Here is a 16,344-nt window from a genome sequence, read left to right as displayed (position 1 = left end):
CTCAGGCCACAATCACAGCACTGAGTCTGTGTGGATAGATCTCAATCAGGCTTGCACATCTTGACACTGCAATTTTACTGCATTCTTCTATGCAAAACTACTCAAGCTCTGTCACATTGCAAGAGGATCAGACGTGAACAGCGTTTTTCAAGTCCAGCTACTATTAGATTGAGGTCTGGGCTTTGAATCAGCCACTGTGAACATTCACCTTGTCTTTAAACCATTTCTATGTAGATTCGCTGTATGCTTCAGGTCATTGTCTTGCTGGAAAATAAATCTTCTCCCACGCCGCATTTCTCCTTCAGACTGAATCAGAATTTCCTCCAGGATTTCTCTAGCTATATTTTGCTGTATTCATTTTATCCTGTACCCTTACAAGCCTTCCAGGGCCTGCTGTTGAGAAGCTTCCCCACAGCATGACGCTCCCACCACCATGCTTCATGTTAGGGATGGTGTGTGTTTGTGGTGATGTGCAGTGTTTGGTGTCCACCAAACATACCATCTAGTCTGATGGTCAAAAAGCTTTTTTGTAAATTCTTTCTTTTTTTTTTTAAAGCCGAATCATATTGACCCCAATTCAATTTATAAAAGCAATAAAAGGGGAAATCGTCCAAGGGGGTGAATACTTTTTTATAGGCACTGTATCTCCTTATAACATGAGAAAATATTGGCACAAAGAATCTCGTAGAAACTGAGCAAATATGTTTTTATCATAAATAATGTTGAAATATCAGACATTTTTGCAGTTATTTATTGAATAATTTTACAATTGATTAAGTCATTTTTTCTGTTTATACTCATACAATTATTTTATAATGTATTATATAGTTAGTATTGGCTATTTAGAGTTCTATACTTCTAACATAAAGTGTTACCAGTAATCTTACCCTCCATAAAAAGCATTTATTTAGAATACACAGCATGGGGTATTGGTGTAACCACAGCAAGGGTTAGTTTACATTAAGCACAATGTCCTGTATCTGACAGACACACATGCAGTGCCTACTTAACGCATGGGCTTATAGGGCGCTCAACCCAACAGCCCCAAGGCTTTGGAGTTGTGGCAATTCAATTCACTGTTGCACCAAGGGACAACAGCAGTCTTACAGCAGCTCTTAAATTATGGAAATCTTGATCATACCAGCACAGAGTTCAATATATAAATTTGCTTTTCTTTGTTCAGAATAGTTCATTTCAAACCACTTGGTCACCCTCCTCTACTTCTTACAGATAGACCGACCAGTAGACGACATTGAAGAAGAGGAAGGAGAAAGGGAAGAGGGCTCTTGCATAGAGATCAATTCGTTTGGCAGCAGCAGGTATGACAGGTTTGGGTGGGGGGGGTTTCTTGTTGGCTTTGCTCTGGGACTTGTGGCCCCCTGATACTTCAACTGGTTTACCATAACAGTCAAAGTTGGAAAGTTCAAAGTCTCGAGGTAGAGATCCCACGATGCTGAAGTCATTGGAGCGAAGATCTGACTTGGAGGTACAAACTTTCTTACAGCGAGTTTCAACCACCTGCTAAAAGACAGAGGCTGACTCAATACAATCATCTGATACTGTCTTACAGTTTATTAGGGTCCCCCAGGGAGCCAATATGTTTATATTTACCTGCAGAGTGTTTACATGGATGGGTGTTCCACCAGTCCCATTCACTGTGTTGTTAGTTTTATTTGGAGTCTTCTTTCCTTCTTTCTCTTGCAAGGCTTTCTCCTTAGTGGCCATGGCGGCCTTTTCCTTCTCAATCTGTTTCGGGCTGTTCAGTATCACCTACAGAGAGAGAGAGAGAGAGAGAGAGAGAGAGAGAGAGAGAGAGAGAGAGAGAGAGAGAGAGAGAGAGAGAGAGAGAGAGAGAGAGAGAGAGAGAGAGAGAGAGAGAGAGAGAGAGAGAGAGAGAGAGAGAGAGAGAGAGAGAGAGAGAGAGAGAGAGAGAGAGAGAGAGAGAGAGGGGGAAACCGACAGAGAGAGATAGAGGGAGAGAGAGGGAGTGGGAGAATGAGATGTAAATGTAATGTACAATAATCTACATGGTCAAGTTATTTTAGATCAACTCATGTGTACATGGCTCATTCATATCATCAGTGTCAGTAAATACCAAACTAAATAAGTCTGTAGTAGGATATGTAAATATTCCTCCCAGGCCTGACAATAAGATTTTTCCTTTGTTCATCTGCATCAGGTTGGAAAGAGATAGTTGAAGAAACTAAAAAGTAGTTTTAGTGCTTCAGGCAGTAATCACTTTGACACTTAAGACATCAAACCAAGGCTTAGCTGTGGAGTTGCTGTTGTTGGAGAATGTTAGTCTCTAGGTGATGGTGTATAAAGTATTCACAAAATACTTCCCCTTCATCTCACAAAGCTAATTAATAAGCTATTAATCCAAAAAGTGCCCAAACATGATGAACTATTACCTAACTCCCTGCACTTGTGGTTCTTGGCATTTGTGAAACTATTCCGAATCTTAGAAGATGACATTGCAATTCTTATGAGAATTGATTGTTTCACCCACTTCTAGCCATTGCTTTCTCCTTGCCAGGAAGGGTCTAACGTAGTGATGGGCATGGCGATGTACCAGATATCTACACCTGTATGTGTAGACTTATCTTTACATGCAAGAACTAACCTGTACCACAGCATATTCCACCAGTGATGAAAATCCAAAAAGTAGACAAGCAATGAGCCAGATATCAATGGCCTTTACGTAGGAAACCTTCGGTAGCTCTGAAGCCAGGGACATACTCTCACTGGACAAAGAGAGTACAGACAAAATACCTAAAAAACACAGATGGTAACAAATTTCAGTCAACTAACTCAATTGGAATAAATGATTACCTAAATGAAGAATATGTATGAATATGTACAACATGTACATCAACGCTCTGACCTTGTCTTTCCCCATAAGGAACCAAGCTTTATAACGATACTTTATTAGCTAATGAGCTCTGTGTGACTCACCAGTGCAAGGGAAATTGGTTTGATTAGTACCTAATATTCACAATATTGATAAGTAAATTCTTCTGGACAGCATCAGCATTACCACGCCAACAGAGGATGCAGAATGTCACTCTCAGTAAAAGCTATATAAAAAGAGCTCCAAATAAATCACTGGAGAGCATTTTTTTCTAAAATCATTTGATATTTATTTATTAGTATTGGGATTAGATTAGAGTATTTGTGTTCTGTCACTCTTTCAGTTACAAGGCTGATTAAAGCTGTATCATCAGCATATGAGAAGAGCCCATACAGAAACACAGGTACACCACAGGGATATGACTGTCTCCAAATATCACAGTAACCAAATTGTTGTTGTTGTCAGAAAATAATTTGTCACTGGATATAGATAAAGCTAAATAAATGATCATTGATTTCAGGAAGCTCAGTATCTACTGCTTGTCATTAAATATTTGGTGTTTAGCAGTTGAGAATGTAAATGTTCATTGTTTAATGTTAATAACCGATAACTCTGACTACATACTAGACAAAGGTCAGCAAAGGCTTCGACCCATCCATAGGTTTAGTATGTGCTCAGATACCCTGGTTAATGTTGACCACTGTACTATAGAAGGTACTCTGACAGCAGGCATGTCAGCATGGCTTGGTAACACATCTCAGAATAATCGGAAGTGGCTGAACAGGGTTATTAAACAGGCATCCAGGAATATCTAGAAGAGATCTGTACAACCAACACTTTAGATGATTACATTCATTCAACCTGGTGCTGTCCATCTGAACACTTATAGAAGGAAATCAGTAATAAATTGTTCCTTACCTCAGAATGCCTGATTCCACTCTCCCTATCCCTTTGCATACTAGGCAAAGGGACTTCACAAACACTATACAAAAACTTTCACCAACAAGACCATGACCAAGACCTGCTACAGCTAAGATGGAACAGGTCTCTCCATTGTGTTTTGTTAAATTCTGGATTTAAATACAGTGTGTGTGTATTTTGGGGACTCACCCAGTGGCACCCTTGCAGCTGAGGCATCAGGGTTGATCCAAAACGATAACCAGGACAAAACGACAATCAACAGAGTTGGAGCATAAACTCCCATCAAGTAGAAACCAACCTGCCGCCGCAATGTAAAAATCACCTCAACACAGGTGTAGTATCCTAGAAACAGACATAGAAGGACTAATTAGGATTTACAGATAAAAGTGACTCAAGTAAACTTAAAGCATAAAAGAAAAACAAAGGTCCAAAGTCTTTTGGGTTTGATTTTCTCACGGCCAATCTTGTAAATGCAATTTATTTTCCAATGACAGCACAACCATTACTGTACATATAATGTATGTAACATTTAAAGACATCATTGTGATGGTTATCCGTCTGGTCTGCCTGGCCTCTCTTCCCAGTCTCTCAATGACTTTCTCATATGAGCTGATTTGGTTTGGGTGCAGACGTGTTCTTTTCATTCACTGTAGGTCACTACTGACTGTGTCTTGTAGTGGTCATTACAGGTTAAATATCTTGAGCTAAGAGCTGGTGATTGTGGCCTCAGCTACTTGTTTTTAAATGTGACTTAACTAAACGGATTAATCAGCAAATTATTTGATAATTGATTGATTGTTTCTGTATTGTTTGAAGTCAAGATATCCAAATATGCTCTGATTCCAACCTTCTTTTGTCTGTCACATCATGACATTATGACATCATGACATTATGACATTATGACATTATGGACTGTTGATCAGACAAAACATGAAGTTCAAAGACTGCATGATGATTTTTGGGGGTTATATACAGTATACGTGGCGCTGGAGTTAATAAATCTACATATTCTGAAAGGTTAAGCTTATTACAAAAAAGTTTATAATTCATACATTTATTCTAAAGATAGTAGAGGCTCTCTCAACATTGGTTTTATTTTCAGTATTATCTGTATTATTTGTATTTGCCACAACATACTTATGAACTACAAATCCCATTTCTGTGCATCTCTGTTATGAACTAGACAAAATGGTTACATTAAGCACTTTTATTATTGGTTGCATATTGTCACTATGGTTGATTAGATTAATGGGAAGTTACTGTAGTAACAAGTAATGAGGTATCTTTCTAAAGTACAATGTAACACTAAAGGATGAAACAAACCAATGTAGGTTTTGTAGTGTTAGTGGGAACTTCATCATAGTAACATGCTTGATCATGCAGTGGCTTAATGTAGTGGCAGTGCTATTGTTTTAATTACAATTACCAATTACTAACCTGTTCCTTTGTAGTACTTTGTGCAATTTCCATATATTATGTCTTCTTGTTTGATGTCAAACTGAGGAAGAGCAATCTCATCCATCTGAACTGGGTCAGACTGCCACATGAACACAAGATCACTGGTGGTATAGCCAACTAAAACATAAAAAAGAAAATGAATAGCCTATATTTTCATTATCAACAGCTTAACAACAACATTAGTTTGTGTGGTCATGAGCTCTATGCACCCATTTACCATCTTTTATTGCATGCTCTTCACCCTGCCTTCAAGTGTGGACATTCAGCAAAGCTATTGAAACATTCATCTTCTGATGTGGTCAGACATCATATTGTACAAATGTGTTATCTTATAGCATAACCCGACCCCGAATGTCTCTGTCTCATCAGAGAGACTAGCTGCAATCTGTACTACAACTGAAGCAGATCCAAACCTGCAGATACCAATTATTCCTTCCAGGATGAACTGAGTTTTCAGGATGGAAAAATGTTCAGAGGAGAGAGAGTGGTTATGCCAGATTCTCCCACAGTGACAGCATTCACCATATTTGATATCATTAGTTCCTGGACACAAAACAACAAAGAGAGACACTCCACCCACATGACATTGGAGGCAGATGAGTAAAGTAAGTACAGATTTCTTTGCCTTTGAAAAAAAAGACAATTTAATAACTGTGGACTATTATTCCAAATTGTAGTAAATTGACTACTTTAAAAAAATACCAAAAGTGTAGCAAAGTAACTACAACAAGGGATTCTGGACATTGTGATATTGGTTGATGCAGCACAATTCTCATCACAGACAATGATTGATCAATGTCAATGATTCAGCCAGAAGTGGAAATTGAAGCACAACATTTTCTCCCCCTGGATATCCACAAAGTAACGACAAGGCAGAGTCAGCTGTAAAGACAGTAAAGCTGATGTTGAAAGCCAAAGCAGAAGGACAAAACTCATATCTAGCTATATTGTAACACACCAAGCCAATATATTGATTCCAGCCCAGCACCAAGACTTCTGAGAAGGAGGAACCAGTTTCCTCTTTCTACCAGAGACAGTCCTCTGGATCACTCCTTGATCAGTGTGGAAAACCATCTACCTATCAACTCAATCTTCTGAATTTCTTTTTAGGAGTTAGCTCTCACTTTAAGTATCTTGGCATAGTCTCACCCGTTTGATAGATAAAGAAAGCTGACTTGACTTTTTCCAGTAGCCAAGTTTTCCAGGTCTAAAGTATTGTACTTGCTGATGATGATCCTCATTTAGTTTTCTTGGCACAAAGATCTGAAGGTTGAAAATCCAAACAGCTTGGCTTCTCAATAAATCTCACAATAAATCTAAATGAGCACCTCTAACTGGCATCACAACCTTCTTTATACCACACAAATGAAGTGAGGGAACATCATGGTGCTTTTCAAATGAATGCCTAGAAGGCAATCTTTATAATGTCTTTTAATTGTACTTTTGTGTTCACTTATCCTTTGTTTCAGATTCACCTACTGGCCTTTATCAATGTATCTTCTCTTTCCCCACCCTGGTGTGTTACTCCTATATGATTGTTGATTGCTTGGTCTCTAAGATTGGCAACATTTTCTGTGAATACTTGTACTTGTATGCAGGCTTGTTGTCATCTGCTGTGTGAAATGCCTGAAGATGATCACTTGACCAAAATGTAGCTATTAAATAAATTCCCCATAAGTACTGACTGTGCAGACTATTGGTTTATCATCTACGCACCTGCATGCAAAGAGCACTCTGTGTTAATGTACTCACAGCTCTCCAGCTGCATCTTACACCGTTGTGTGTCCATGGGGAAGAGTGTAAGATCCAAGGGACAAGACAGCGTCACCGACAGCCTACAGACACAAAAACAAATACATACACACAAATTAACAAACCCACACACCCATAAGATGCCTTAGGACTCTTCAGCTCCATTGAAAAATATTTCTTGGTGAATTTCAGTTTCCCCACTCTTGATCAAATCCTCTCTCTCTATACTATCTAACAGAAGAGAAACATCAAGGCCCAAGGATAATCAAAATCTAAATTTGTGAGAAGTCTTATTTCTTATGTTGTATGTATTTATATTTCCAAAATAATTTACTATAAAAATCTCAATGTTTCTAATTCTAAACTAAACCTCCCAATGCCACAGCAATGTGGGCTGTATGGGAACAAATCTACAGTCATGCTTAATGCTTCTGTGACTATGTACCTTGGCACAGTGACGCTTTGAGCTAATATGCTGACAATGACAACACGCTGATGCTGATGTTAAGCAACAGTTGCGCTTCTAAAGGTACTTTATGTGTCACACATACAGTTATAAGATGAAATTCAGTCTTTGCACTTAACCCAACCTAAGTACTAGGAGCAGTGGGCAGCTACTGTGCAGCACTGTGGGACCAACTCCAGCTCTTTGTCATGGGCGCTGACAGGAGAAGTTTTTTTGACAATGGGAGCACCTAAAGGCAACCCATGCAAGCACAGGGAGAACATGCAGACTCCACAGAGAAAGGCCCTGCCCCAGCTGGCTATTGAACCCAAGGCCTTCTTGCTGTGAGGCAAGTGAAATTGGTGAATCAATAAATACAAACACTGTTGATTTCTTCCTTGGAGCTGACGTGCAAACTATTTTTATTCAGTACATTTCTGCTGCCAGCCTGGCAGCAGAAATGTACTGCTCTCAGCATTTACTCTCAGCTCCCCAGGAGATGTTGCTAACAGGCAGCTGCTTCTGTGGACAGAGACACTGAAAGCATGTTGGAGGCTGTGGGGTGTGAAAGTTGACGTAGAACTGGATTACTTAGATAAAAAAGAGAACTGATGTGTCTATGTTCACCATGGCCTGGTGAAAAAAATCCATTAATTGTTATTGTGTTAATGGAGAATACAGGAATTGTTATGGCGAAGTCAGATGTCAAGGTGCACTCTGTGTGTGGGGATGTGTGGCAGCACAGGCATGTGCATAGCTGAGAAATGTATATGTTTTACTTTGTACTGGATAACATATGTGGGGATTAGCATATGTGTTTGTCTGGATAAACACATGGATTAAGTACATAGTATATGCATAAGGAGTGCTTGGATAATCACATGCATAATGTTATGTTTAATACCAGTGTTTTTAGTCCTCATTAGTATCATCACCTCACTCTATAACTCTGTTATTATCCTAATATAAAATGTGTTGAAATACTGAAACACTTAAAGTTTTAGTCATACTTACAAGATTGCAAACCAAAATGAGAATACATTATCAAATGCTATATTTGTTATTACAGCATGATATTTCATAAAGTTCCTCTAATTTGGAATTTGGAATCTGCCTCGACCTTTTGGGATGAGAAAGAAATAAGGAGAAAGAAAGAGGAAGACACAGAGAGGTACAGTAACAACAATGATAATAATAATAGAAGTATGACTAATGATAATAATAACAGCAGCATGCATGGGTGTCAAGCAGGACATGGTCAATGGATGTCAAGCAGGACAGGGTCGAGGCCCTTGGCTCCCTGGCTACTGCAACGACCTGTGAGACAAGAGAACACAAAAACTGCAGTGAAGAAGTTAAGTTAGAATCATGCAGTTTTGGTACATGAATGTGAACAGATAGAGAGGGGGAGGAGGAGAGAAGAGGACATGATGACTGGTTGCTATAACAGCAGAATCATATCTGTTGTACTGAATGACGTTTTAGACTGATTGGTCTACCCATCTTTTCTATAAAGTGTGGGAGAGACATCACTTTGACATTAAAATCTGTGTTCATGCTTACTATCACACCTTCATTGCGTTTTTTTTTTTTTTTTTAAATTAAAGGTCTTGGTCTTTTGTACATTTTCCTGTAAAATACAGGAACCCAGCTCACCCCTGTTATTATGGGTAGATGAGGCTCAGTAAGTAGCTTCATCCACTAATCAGAAGATAAGTGGTTTGATCCCTGGCTCCTCCAGTCTACGTGTCGAAGTGTCCTTAGGAAAATACTGAACCCTGAAAGTGCTCCTGATTAATATGCTAGCAGTGTGTGAGTGTGTGTGTGAATGTCTACTAGATTAGATCATCACACAGTCTCTATACATGCTCACAAGCAGCTTGGCACCTTGTATTGCAGCCTCCCATCAGTATATGATTGTTTGTGTGAATTGGTGAATGTTAGCATCTAGTGTAAAGCGTTTTAAATGGTCAGAAGACTAGAAATGCGCTATGTAAATGCACAACCATTTAGTCCATTTAATCAGATTTTAAGTTGTAGTTGTGTGATTCACGGCAACTCACTTTGTAAGTTAGTTAGCTTTAATCAAAAAATGGATGATTTGCCACTGCTGTGACAGAGTAGGACAAATGTATGTACACACCTCATACTAATTAAGACGTCTCCATTCCTGAAGATGAAGAGCAGAATGTTGTCCTGTGTGACATCGTGAAAATTTGCGTTTTTTTCATTGGCAAAAAAAAGGTCTGGTTTCCATAAACACTGGAACATCTTCGGGTCAATAGTCAGTGTTTCACTTTTATAGTCAGCAGGAAGTCGTAGGCGAGGGTCATTCCATCTCTGGCGAAGAAATATATTCACTCTGTAATCCTGTACAGAGAAACAAAATATTAGTAATTGTCTCCATGTCTGCTGCAGCTCCTGCTAATGCTACTAGTGTTACTTCTACTGGTACTCTTTCAGCTACTGATATTCTAGGGTTAGTGCTACTAGCACACTACTAATATTACTATTAATAGTACCATGTTAGGTTTTGACTACTGTGACAGGGTAGGGTCATCCGAATTATGAGAAGACATACCTTAGTCATATCAAGCATAGCATAGTAGCTGCACTATACATCTACACATGGAAAGTCACAATTTGAAACTAAAGAAAATACAAAAGTAACATTAAGTGTGTGTGTGTGTGTGTGTGTGTGTGTGTGTGTGTGTGTGTGTGTGTGTGTGTGTGTGTGTGTGTGTGTGTGTGTGTGTTACCATAGTTGTCTCCTGGATGGAGCCAAAGCTGTTAATGAAGATGTTCACCTTGGACTCAACAGGGATACCTGAAACATACAAACACACACAACACATATGACACTTAACTATTCTATTCCATGTAAAACAGTGATATGCAGTATGCAGAACTCCACACATAATCAGAATCAGAATCTACCAAGAACACAAGTATACTAAGAATGTGTTTTGGTGTTTGCTCCCATAAACACAACAGACAGGTGTGGACACAATATACAAACGCAACATATACCGAGGGCAAATTAAGATCCCATCACTCAAACCACATTTGAAGGTGGACTGGACCACATGTAGCAACATTCTTTTAGCAGTGTAAACACAGTGTGTCCTGGGACACTCACTCTCTCTCTCTCCCACACACACACACACACACACACACACACACACACACACACACACACACACACACACACACACACACACACACACACACTCTCTCTCTCTCTCTCTAGAGTGGTACAGTGTAAATTCATTGGAGCCTATGTATTATGATGCTTGAATGGCCATAATGTATGTGCACATATACGTGTACAGGCCTGTATGACCTATATGATATTTTGATTGTAAGACCACATATGAGCATTTGTGTGCAATGCATACATCTATATGCAAGCATGTAAGGGTAAATGAATGGCACATATACTGTACATTATGAACAGAATGCATGTGCACATTTATATTTGTGTACCATGTATACTCATAGACACCCAGGGTCTGTGGAACAGGTCCTCAATCTGTGAGCTGTTGGCTTGTCTGGCTTTAGTAATACCCCTTTACAGCTGAACTGTAGGCAGTGGGGTCTGGATATAGGTCTTTTTTTTTTTACCAGCTGTGCATGTCGTCAGAATTTTTATATCATCCGTTTTGTTAAACAGAGATCTTACATTAACCAGGAATATGCTTGGGAGAGGAGAGACACATTCAAGTTTACATAAAAAAATGTTTTGCCAATTTTTAAAATAAGTAAATAAAAGAACCCATTCCTACCAAAACCACCCAAAGGGACTACATTTGTGACATTTTCAGGTCAAACTTGTCACAAACAATGGAACACCTGAAGATCTCTGCTGGAACACCCTAAGCATAGGACCCCCACACTCCCAGGTGTAGCTGAAGCACAATGTAAGAGTGCAAGACTATTTGTGCATCAGTGCACAATTACATAGTTGCAATTTCAATATATGTACATTGTGTGTGTGTGTGTGTGTGTGTGTGTGTGTGTGTGTGTGTGTGTGTGTGTGTGTGTGTACACAAGAGGTGAAGGACATCTGGTTGTAGCTTGAAGCTCCACAGAGCAAATCAACCACACACACTCCTCATGTTCTCTCTGCTCTCATCCTGTTTCCTCTTCAGCCTCTTCTGCATCATCTCTCCATCTCTATAACTTTATGTCAACATCTCCCCTTTTTATTCCTCCCTCTAAAACAATGTCTACTGTTGAATTATATTTCCTTTTTTTCCTCAAAAAAAAAAAACTGGCAGAAACTTTGACATGAGTCACAATGAAGAATTAAGAAAAGTGAAAAGTTGATTATTTCACAGCAAATAAAGTGTGTGTGCTGCTACATTGAGTCACTGCTACTTCTCAAACGGGAACCAGGACCATCCTAGTGAGGTTGCAAACGGAGTAACATAACAACAGCATTTAATATATTTATGCTTGTAACTTTCATTTATGACAGTATATAAAATGTAAATGTGATGTATTATTCAAATTCAATTCAGATTTATTGTTAAATAGTTAAGTTTAAAAAAGTAAATATCACAGAAAAGGTTATGATGACATGCTTTAAAATATATTTGCTGACCTTTCAACATAATTAACTTTAGACAACAAACTAAAAAAATATTACATCACTGGATGCAGAAGAAGCATTCAACAAAGTTAATTATAACGTAAGTTCTTACAATAAATTACACAAATTTGGTTTTGGAGTTCATCTACTGGATAAGGGTACTTTACATTTCACCTAAAGCCACTGTCAACACATATGGTGGTACATTACAGACTTTAACACTTCCAGTGAACTGGACAAGGATGCACTCACTCTCCTCTTCACTATTTGCTATATTTATTGGGCTACATTCTGACTTGGTTCTGTGTGGCAACCTTCGTTCTACAAAGAAAATGTTTGCCATTACTTACCTGTGTTTTGTAATATTACCTTGAAAGTTAGGCCTTATTCTTGGGTCATAACTGACCATCAGACGATTCAAGATGGTTGAAGTGGTGTTGGCAGGAACCTGGGCCAAATCCTCTGCAGATAGCTGGCTGTTAAACAGAATGTTAATGGAAACAGATGAATGTGATGAACATTTAATCTAAAACACTGTAAATATAAATATGTGAGATTACCTCCTGGATAAATTCCTCGTCCCTCACTGCATTGTTTAGCACTGGCCAGCCAAATACTGTGCAAACTTTTTTGATGACTTTGCTGAGCTACTGTCTACAATCTGCATTGACTTTCAGTTTTTTCTGTTAAGGAATGCAGGATAGAGACACTAAAAACATGTGTTGTATTTTGGATAACTATGGACTGACTCAGCATGTGATGGAGCCCACACACAATAAAGAACACTGGACATTCTCACCCCCAAGGGTCTGAACATTTCTAAGGTTGCAGTGACTGATGTTGCTGTCTCTCATCATTCCTGTGTTTCTCCGTCTTTCAACGTGCACACAAATGTTCCAATGGAGTTAAACATAAACAGTATATCACTGAAAACACAGCTGAATTATTTATTTAGACTTTCTCTTCCACACCTACCCTCTTTTCGGGTCTTAGCCATTATCTATGAAGAGAGACTTTGCATTTCAAATTTACAACTGGGAAATGCAATCCATGCAACAAATACAACATCCTTGCTAAAAAAAAAAAAGTTTTATTTGCTCATATTCACATGTTGACAAATGTGTCATTAGACCCTGAACTTCATCATGTATCCACAAGTCATGCAATAAATCTGTCTCCTTCATCACTGACAAAATTCAGAAAACATTCAGTGCCTCCATACCAGGTATTATTATTATTATTATTATTATTATTATTATTATTATACATCATACATATTTGGAGCTGTGCCTATTATACTGCTGACTATATACTGAAGAAGCATTGCCCTGTGTGTTGATTGGTCTAGTTGTTGCAGGTAGTTACAAAGAGAAAATGCAGAGTGCTATTAACAGAAAGGATGCTACACAAACATTGTGTATCTACAGGAATAATTGACATCATTCATATTATAAGGCAGCAGAAAACATGATGGACTAAAGTAATAAAAAGCAAAGCAAGACAATATGGGCAGGACAGTCTGAAATCAAATTTGATATGGTGTAATGAGCAGAGGTGGACAGAGTACACAACTTCACTACTTGAGTAAAAGGACAGATACTCCTTGTCAAATATTACTCCAATACAAGTAAAAGTAGCTTAGTCAAAACATTACTTAAGTAAAAGTACTTAAAAAATATCTCAGGAAATACAGGAAAGGAAAGTAGTTTTATTGTCATTCTACATAAAAAATATGAAGTGAATATCTTCAGTTAAATAAGCACTACAAGAACTTCTACAACTTATTGGCTAGTTTACTTTACTTATATCATGCATCACAGTCACAGCCACATCAAAGACAGCCGCACCTCACTAACTCGCGCACACTCTCTCCCTCACACACACACACACACACACACCTAACCCCTACCTTGGACTCTTTGATATGAATTGTATAAAAATCATGAACAGAAAGTCAACTTAATCATTCAACTGCACTGCAACAGTTGCCATATTTAGCTAACTAACTATGTTACTACAAGCACATACAATTACGTTTAAAATGTTCATCTGCAATTTAACAAACATTAAGCTAGTTAACGTTAGCAGCTACTTAACATACCGCGACGTGCTTTTTCAGGTTGGAAGACAAGTTTTTATAGGACGTGATATAATTTGTTGGCGGTAAACACAACAAACAACATGTCAAACATGGTTTGAGATAAGGCCACGGCTACTCGGTGGGAGTTTCTCCAGTTTCTTCCTCCATTCCTCCATATAGCATGACGTAGTACAGGTACGGCAATACGATTAAAGACAAACTATACGCGAATCAGCAGAAACTGTTTATTTTCTCAGAATTGTGTAAAAAGTTTTTTTAAATCATCAGCTGACGTAAGCTCAAAAGTATCGAGTAACGAGAACATCAATAGAAATGTAGTGGAGTAAAAAGTACAATATTTGTCCTTCAAATGTAGTGGAGTAAAAATAAAAGTATACCCCAAAAATAATACTCAAGTAAAGTACAGATACTCAAAAACTGTACTTAAGTACAGTACTCAAGTAAATGTACTTTGTTATTGTCCACCACTGGTAATGAGTGATGACAAATTCAGAGGATAATATTGATATTAATGGAAGTGTATTGAGAAAGGACATATGTAGAGACCAGTATATTTACTCACGCAGGACAGACGACTTGCTGGCCTTTCTTTCCCTTCTTTGCGGATTTTCCTTCTTTGGCCGTGGTCAAATACCAACAACTCAGCAACAACAGCAGCACGATCACCGGCCTCAATCCAGCAGCCATGGTGCCTAAAACAGAGTTAAATGCTAGCCTTATCACATGATACTTGTAAAACAATATTTAGCCACAAACTTACAGGGGTCATATAATGCCACTTCCCCAGTTTAATGTTTTCATTTGTATGGTTTATGTACAAACATTTGTTTTATGGTCAAAAAGCATCTAGTTATAGCTGAACAAGCCATGGATGCAGCCCCTCTCCCTCACTGCGCCTGTAACAGGCTGTTATGTGTCTGTTCAATGCGACTTTCCTCTGATTGGCTGACTGTTTGACACACATGACACATGCCCAAGCTAATCATAGGTAACAGACTTTAGCCCTCAGAGAGCAGATGAGAGGAGAGAACCTAGCGTGACCATAAATAACAGCAACACGCAGTAGAGATTCTCACACTGCTGAAATTAAACGAGTGCACATGAATTAAGTAGATAACATAAATAAACATATTTTGTCCAGGAGCCTCAGACTTGTAGAATCAATGCCAAGGCACAAGCTGTTCTGGCAGCTTATGGTGTCCCATCACCTTACTAAGACACTTCATGTTGGTTTCTCCTTTAATTTGTCACCCATTTGTAGTATATCAACTGCTTAGCTCAGCTCAGCTGTGTTTTTCAGTTGTCTATTAGTCTATTAAGTTTTTATTTGAATCAACTACACTGTCCACACAAGTCATGTAACAGCTTGCACTCACAATACGCACATGTAAAGCTGGACCCAGAGCGTATTTTTATGCTTCCTCCATTTTACAGGCATAACCGTGATTATTTATTGGGCTTTGGGCGCTTCCATAATGCATGTGCAATCTATCCACAACTTTGCATAAATCTCCTTATTTGTAATCCTTGCACACTACATCACAAAGCTAAGCAACCATAGTGGGGGAAGTCAGGCCAGGGCAATAAATCAGCAGAGGTTCTCACAGTGGAGGCAAAGGCTGAAAACCAAAAGTAGGGCTTACGAAAAAAAAAAAGGTCTTAATATGGGAGGTGCAGGCAGAAAAACTCAAAAGAAGCTGAAACACAGGGAAAACACAGAGCTGAACAGGCAGAGCAGAAGCAGGACAGACAAGACAAGACAAAGACTGAACTGAAAACTGAAGTGCAAAAGCTTTTTGGAATGAATTGTACCTTTACGGCTAGTTTTAATTGGGCACACTGTTACACTTAAGTTCATTTTGGGATAAATCCTATACTTTTCTTCTGTTCCATTTTCTTGTACTCTTCTCTTTTCCTCTCAATCCTCAAAGAAGTAGGGCCAAATATAAAGTCACAAATCCATCCCTTTATAATCAGAATATATCATCAGAACATGATCCAAATCAAGACAAAGTCAGCCCATATTTTAACAACTTTTTTGTTGTTTGTCCAACACAAGGAAACTAAATTTGAGAAACATAAAAAAACAAGTAAATTAATTAAAATGATCATATAGTCAGAGTTAGATTATGTTTCAGAGTAATTATAATTGGATTTTAATTATAATTATAATTACTCTGAAACATAATCTAACAATGATCACAAATTCATGGGATAAACAA

General features: G+C 38.4%; 1 protein-coding gene across 1 annotated transcript; it reads right to left on the bottom strand.

Annotated features, from left to right (window-relative positions):
* Positions 1-1,224: 1,224 nt before the first annotated feature.
* LOC133988389 (glycine receptor subunit beta-like) lies at positions 1,225-14,809 on the bottom strand. The gene is made up of 10 exons (XM_062428042.1): positions 14,685-14,809; positions 12,391-12,497; positions 10,187-10,254; positions 9,571-9,797; positions 6,983-7,065; positions 5,210-5,347; positions 3,962-4,114; positions 2,624-2,772; positions 1,612-1,770; positions 1,225-1,521 (listed from the first exon to the last, which is right to left on the bottom strand). The coding sequence occupies exons 1-10, from the start codon at positions 14,807-14,809 to the stop codon at positions 1,225-1,227; spliced, it is 1,506 nt and encodes a 501-aa protein (XP_062284026.1).
* Between the last annotated feature and the right edge of the window lie 1,535 nt (positions 14,810-16,344).

The sequence above is a fragment of the Scomber scombrus genome, chromosome 2, assembly GCF_963691925.1.
Source record: "Scomber scombrus chromosome 2, fScoSco1.1, whole genome shotgun sequence".
Lineage (NCBI taxonomy): Eukaryota > Metazoa > Chordata > Actinopteri > Scombriformes > Scombridae > Scomber > Scomber scombrus.
The sequence above is the reverse complement of the archived record's forward strand: the minus strand, read 5'-3'. Positions and strand labels throughout refer to the sequence as shown.

What these genes read in the sequence shown, in the direction of transcription:
- LOC133988389 (XM_062428042.1), bottom strand. Translation starts at nt 14,809, where the DNA reads ATGGCTGCTGGATTGAGGCCGGTGATCGTGCTGCTGTTGTTGCTGAGT. An exon ending in GACGTCTTAATTAGTATGAG is followed by an intron (nt 7,066 to 9,570) that starts GTGTGTACATAC and finishes TTGTGTCTGTAG; the next exon opens with GCTGTCGGTGACGCTGTCTT. An exon ending in TGGAATATGCTGTGGTACAG is followed by an intron (nt 1,771 to 2,623) that starts GTTAGTTCTTGC and finishes CTCTCTCTGTAG; the next exon opens with GTGATACTGAACAGCCCGAA.